Here is a 6,614-nt window from a genome sequence, read left to right on the forward strand (position 1 = left end):
ACCCTAAAAAAGGGCTCATAAAAGACAAAAAGGGAATTGCAGCATACATCTTCTTTTTCACTAATGTGTCAAATTTGGAAATATGATCAACATGTCTACCCTAGAACGTTTTGAATTTGAACCCATAGGTGTGGGAAATCAGTTATTAAGCCACATGTCACTACCGCAATACAATACACGGGAACTATTTTTAATCATATCACAATCATTTATGTTGTCATTATTATTATCTCCATACAGCTTGATACTTTGAATAGGTTAATCCGTGTAATTAAAGAGGTAACAGGCAGGGGACAAACCTTTAATAACTGCGACCTATTTTGTCGTAATCAGAATCGGCTATGGAATGTGTTCTTTTGGGGGATGTCGTGAGGGAAATCAATACTAAACCAGATGTCACGACCGCAATAAAATACACGGGGACGATTAGTAACCATATCACAATAGTTGACAAGCTGTTGCGTTGATATATGAAACATAACCATACGCTGAAGTGAAGACAGCAGACACGATGGGCTCGTTTACAAGGTACAGGTACGTATGGCATCAATTTCATCCGTGATTTCCCTGGCCTCCCATCTCCTAAAGCCTTACTTGAACTTACGTAACAATCAGGTAATTGGTATTGTATTATTAGAATATACGGAACATTTAGATAAGTACTAGATATCCCCGTGGACACTAGGGGAGTGACTCTCTTAGTTGACATGCTTCTCTTTGCATACGAAGAATGGACACATTGACAAAAGTTTCAACTTCATTTCTTAGAACAGTGCCAAAATAAATGAGGACTTTCACCAGATTTCCCAATCTATCCACCAGATTTGGAAATCAATGCTGAGAAACAATATGAAGTATCTTATCTGGATCTGCACATTGGAGTTTAACATGATGGCAGCCTCTGTACCGAATTGTACCACAAGGATGACCTCGATATTAAAGTCGTGAACTTCCCCTTCATGTTGACCAATATGCCATTAGCTTCTGGTGTCTATATTTCTCAGTTGCTGTGGTACTTTGGAGCATGTACATTTTATTCCAATTTCACGGAAGGACACATTTTGCTCACAACTAGGACGTGTCTTACAACTAGGACGTGTCTTACAACTAGGACGTGTCTTACAACTAGGGTTTATAATCAATGGTTCACCACCAAAGGCCTGGTCAGGTCATTCCAGTGATGTAATGGTGGTTTTTCAGAGAACTTTACTACACTGTATTCCACATGTATATGTTTGTTATAGCATGGTTGTCCACTGTCTTCTTGTACTGTATCTCTGTGTGTCCATCATCCGGTCCATATCCCACGCTACACGTATATGTGTGTTATATCATCGTTGTCCACTGTTTTTCAGTACTGTATGTTCCCATGTCAATCATCCTGTCCATAACAGACGCTTAGTGTATATGTGTGGTATTGCAATGGTTGGCCACTGTCTTGTAGTACTGTATCTCTGTGTGTCCATCATCCGGTCCCTATCCCACGCTACACATATGTGTTATATCATGGTTGTCCACTGTGTTTCAGTACTGTATGTTTCCATGTCAATCATCCAGTCCATAACAGACGCTAAGTGTATATGTATGTTATAGCATGGTTGGCCACTGTCTTGTAGTACTGTATCTCTGTGTGTCCATCATCCGGTACCTATCCCACGCTACACGTATGTGTTATATCATGGTTGTCCACTGTGTTTCAGTACTGTATGTTCCCATGTCAATCATCCAGTCCATAACAGACGCTAAGTGTATATGTGTGTTATAGCATGGTTGGCCATTTTGTTTCAGTACTGTATGTTCCCATGTCAATCATCCAGTCCATAACAGACGCTAAGTGTATATGTGTGTTATATCATGGTTGGCCATTTTGTTTCAGTACTGTATGTTCCTATGTCAATCATCTAGTCCATAACAGACGCTAAGTGTATATGTGTGTTGTAGTATGGTTGGCCGCTGTCTTGTAGTACTGTATCTCTGTGTGACCATCATCCGGTCCATATCAGACGCTACACGTATGTGTGATATTATGGTTGTCCACTGTTTTTATGTACTATATGTTCCCATACCAATAACCCAGTCCATAACAGACGCTAAGTGTATATGTGTGTTATATCATGGTTGGCCATTTTGTTTCAGTACTGTATGTTCCCATGTCAATCATCCAGTCCATAACAGACGCTAAGTGTATATGTGTGTTATATCATGGTTGGCCATTTTGTTTCAGTACTGTATGTTCCCATGTCAATCATCCAGTCCATAACAGACGCTAAGTGTATATGTGTGTTATAGCATGGTTGGCCACTGTCTTGTAGTACTGTATCTCTGTGTGTCCATCATCCGGTCCCTATCCCACGCTACACGTATGTGTTATATCATGGTTGTCCACTGTGTTTCAGTACTGTATGTTCCCATGTCAATCATCCAGTCCATAACAGACGCTAAGTGTATATGTGTGTTATAGCATGGTTGGCCATTTTGTTTCAGTACTGTATGTTCCCATGTCAATCATCCAGTCCATAACAGACGCTAAGTGTATATGTGTGTTATATCATGGTTGGCCATTTTGTTTCAGTACTGTATGTTCCTATGTCAATCATCTAGTCCATAACAGACGCTTAGTGTATATGTGTGTTGTAGCATGGTTGGCCGCTGTCTTGTAGTACTGTATCTCTGTGTGACCATCATCCGGTCCATATCAGACGCTACACGTATGTGTGATATTATGGTTGTCCACTGTTTTTCTGTACTATATGTTCCCATACCAATAACCCAGTCCATAACAGACGCTAAGTGTATATGTGTGTTATATCATGGTTGTCCACTGTGTTTCAGTACTGTATGTTCCCATATCAATTATCCAGTCCATAACAGACGCTAAGTGTATATGTGTGTTGTAGCATGGTTGGCCGCTGTCTTGTAGTACTGTGTCTCTGTGTGACCAACATCCGGTCCATATCCCACGCTACACGTATGTGTGATATTATGGTTGTCCACTGTTTTTCAGTACTGTATGTTCCCTTACCAATCATCCAGTCCATAACAGACGCTAAGTGTATATGTGTGCTATATCATGGTTGGCCATTATGTTTCAGTACTGTATGTTCCCATGTCAATCATCCAGTCCATAACAGACGCTAAGTGTATATGTGTGTTATATCATGGTTGGCCATTTTGTTTCAGTACTGTATGTTCCCATGTCAATCATCCAGTCCATAACAGACGCTTAGTGTACATGTGTGTTATATCATGGTTGGCCATTTTGTTTCAGGTCTGTATGTTCCCATGTCAGTCATCCAGTCCATAACAGACGCTAAGTGTATATGTGTGTTGTAGCATGGTTGGCCGCTGTCTTGTAGTACTGTATCTCTGTGTGTCCATCATCCGGTCCATATCCCACGCTACACGTATGTGTTATATCATGGTTGGCCATTTTGTTTCAGTACTGTATGTTTCCATGTCAATCATCCAGTCCATAACTGACGCTTAGTGTATATGTGTGTTGTAGTATGGTTGGCCACTGTCTTGTAGTACTGTATCTCTGTGTGACCATCATCCGGTCCATATCCCACGCTACACGTATGTGTGATACTGTTGTCCACTGTTTTTCAGTACTGTATGTTCCCTTACCAATCATCCAGTCCATAACAGACGCTCAGTGTATATGTGTGTTATATCATGGTTGGCCATTTTGTTTCAGTACTGTATGTTCCCATGTAAATTAGTGGTGTAACGATACGGCGATACAGTATTGTATCCCGATGCACAGCCCACGATACGATGCATCGATTTGGAAAGCATGTATCGCGATACATACGATATTTTCATGACACAGTTTTACTTAATGAGTTTTGATGTTTTTCCCCCATGGAAAGACATTACCGTGCACGTAACACCGGAAATACCATGTCAACAAATCCATACTGAAGTTCGCAAATTATTCATGTAATTACACTGTCTGGCTATAAAAAGTGTTCTTTGTATATCTGGACTTATGTTTGTAACTTATTTCATTAATTCTATTCAAAATTCCTTTAATATTGTTTTTATTAATTTCGGCGAAATCGTGTGTGAGCGATCGGAAGATCGCACAACTCACCGTTATTAACAGCAACCACGGTCAGATTACCGCTATTGACGCCTTGAAACGAACTTTAGTTGACAGAGAATGGATACATATATCATAAATGCCATACTTTGATTCGTTAAAAGTCATATTTGTTTTTGTTGGACGATTCTATGTCAACACGTAATTCTCGCGATCACGTGCACGGGAGCCTTGACGGTGACTGGTCAGACTGGTTCCATGTAAAAAATAATACCCGACAATAGCGATCAGCTGCTTCGCTTAGGGTTATTATTATTTTAAATATGTTTAGTAAAAGCTGCATCTAAATTAACAAGATATTGGAATATATTATTCCTGATAAAAAAAATAGTTTCAGATACAACTTTTGCCGATCCTTGCATTAAAATCCTGTAAAGTTATATCATTGGGTGTGTCTTGACCGAATCACCGGTAGATTCCAAGAAAACGTGTGTACAGCTGATTGCTGTGTCCGGCTTAGTTTACGAGAAAATACACAAGGTAATCTTAATCCCTGGATATAAAACATTGCCTAGCTGAACAAAAAATACAATTTAAACGGTAAATCAACATGTCTGGTGATTTTTAATCTCAAATTTCGAATTTGTACTGACGAAGTTTCTCATCACCCGTTCGTTTGCCGGACTTCGCTGAAGGGGTACGGTGTAATTTTTTTCTGCGCATAATATTCAAATTTCTTTTTTTTTCCAAAATATTGAACCCGCTAGAGGGGGTGCGCATTATACATAGGTGCGCACTATACTCAAGAAAATACGGTACTTTTAAACATGAAATACGTTTAACAATTTCAAAGCCAGTTTGTTGTTTCAGTAAAACATACTGTATTGCTGACAATTTGCTATAACAGTAAATAAACGCCTTATATCTTCTTCAACTGTACTTGTCACATCTTTTAGAGAGCAGAAAGACATCAACTTGGCTTAGCTTGTACCAGTAAACACTGTATCGTGATACGTATCGTATCGCGACCCCTGTATCGCGATACGTATCGTATCGCGACCCTCCCGTATCGTTACACCTCTAATGTCAATCATCCAGTCCATAACAGACGCTAAGTGTATATGTGTGTTATATCATGGTTGGCCATTTTGTTTCAGTACTGTATGTTTCCATGTCAATCATCCAGTCCATAACAGACGCTAAGTGTATATGTGTGTTGTAGCATGGTTGGCCGCTGTCTTGTAGTACTGTATCTCTGTGTGACCATCATCCGGTCCATATCCAACGCTACACATATGTGTGATATTATGGTTGTCCACTGTTTTTCAGTACTGTATGTTCCCATACCAATAACCCAGTCCATAACAGACGCTAAGTGTATATGTGTGTTGTAGCATGGTTGGCCGCTGTCTTGTAGTACTGTATCTCTGTGTGACCATCATCCGGTCCATATCCAACGCTACACATATGTGTGATATTATGGTTGTCCACTGTTTTTCAGTACTGTATGTTCCCATACCAATAACCCAGTCCATAACAGACGCTAAGTGTATATGTGTGTTCTATCATGGTTGGCCATTTTGTTTCAGTACTGTATGTTCCCATGTCAATCATCCAGTCCATAACAGACGCCAAGTGTATATGTGTGTTATATCATGGTTGGCCATTTTGTTCCAGTACTGTATGTTCCCATGTCAATCATCCAGTCCATAACAGACGCTAAGTGTATATGTGTGTTATATTATGGTTGGCCATTTTGTTTCAGTACTGTATGTTCCCATGTCAATCATCCAGTCCATAACAGACGCTAAGTTTATATGTGTGTTTTAGGATGGTTGGCCGCTGTCTTGTAGTACAGACTAAATTTTTAAAATAAAATGGCCAACTATGATATAACACACATATACACTTAGCGTCTGTTATGGACAGGATGATTGGTATGTGAACATACAGTACTGAAACACAGTGGACAACCATGATATAACACATAGCGTCTGTTATGGACTGGATGATTGATATGGGAACATACAGTACTGAAACACAGCGGACAACCATGATATAACACATACGTGTAGCGTGGGATAGGGACCGGATGATGGACACACAGAGATACATTACTACAAGACAGTGGCCAACCATGCTACAACACACATATACACTTAGCGTCTGTTATGGACTGGATGATTTATATTTATAATCAGACTAGGCAGGGCGGGACAACTTAGGAATGGCCAGGAGTCCGAACTTGACCACACAGAAGGAAGCGAGCTACAAAAACACGTTTTAAATCATTGGAAAGCTCTCGAGGAGTCGAATCCAAATAATGTGTGTCCCAGTGTATTCACATGTTCACAAGCTCAAAAATTGGCTCAGAAAATGCATTACTGCAGAAATTTCTGGCAGAATTTTTTTTTTCTGCGGAAATTTCTGGCAGTATTTTTTTTTTCTACAGAAATGTCTGGCAGAATTATTTTTTTCTACAGAAATTTCCGGCAGAATTTTTTTCTGCAGTAATATCAACCATCAATCTTTGGAGAGTTTAAATTGAATTCAGCAATTGAAGATATTT

The 6,614-nt window shown here is 39.7% G+C and overlaps 1 protein-coding gene across 2 annotated transcripts in view; it reads left to right on the forward strand.

Annotated features, from left to right (window-relative positions):
- The first annotated feature begins 493 nt into the window (after nucleotides 1–493).
- The window catches only part of LOC124138733 (proteoglycan 4-like), a 44,511-nt gene continuing 38,390 nt past the window's right edge, over nucleotides 494–6,614 (forward strand). For both annotated transcript variants that reach the window (XM_046505579.2, XM_048396181.1), the window contains exon 1: nucleotides 494–534. In XM_046505579.2, the coding sequence (XP_046361535.2) occupies nucleotides 512–534 (23 nt within the window). In that variant the 5' untranslated portion in view covers nucleotides 494–511. The remainder of the gene's footprint in view (nucleotides 535–6,614) is intronic.

Source organism: Haliotis rufescens, unplaced genomic scaffold (assembly GCF_023055435.1).
Source record: "Haliotis rufescens isolate VD_foot unplaced genomic scaffold, xgHalRufe1.0.p SCAF_15, whole genome shotgun sequence".
Classification (NCBI taxonomy): Eukaryota; Metazoa; Mollusca; class Gastropoda; order Lepetellida; family Haliotidae; genus Haliotis; species Haliotis rufescens.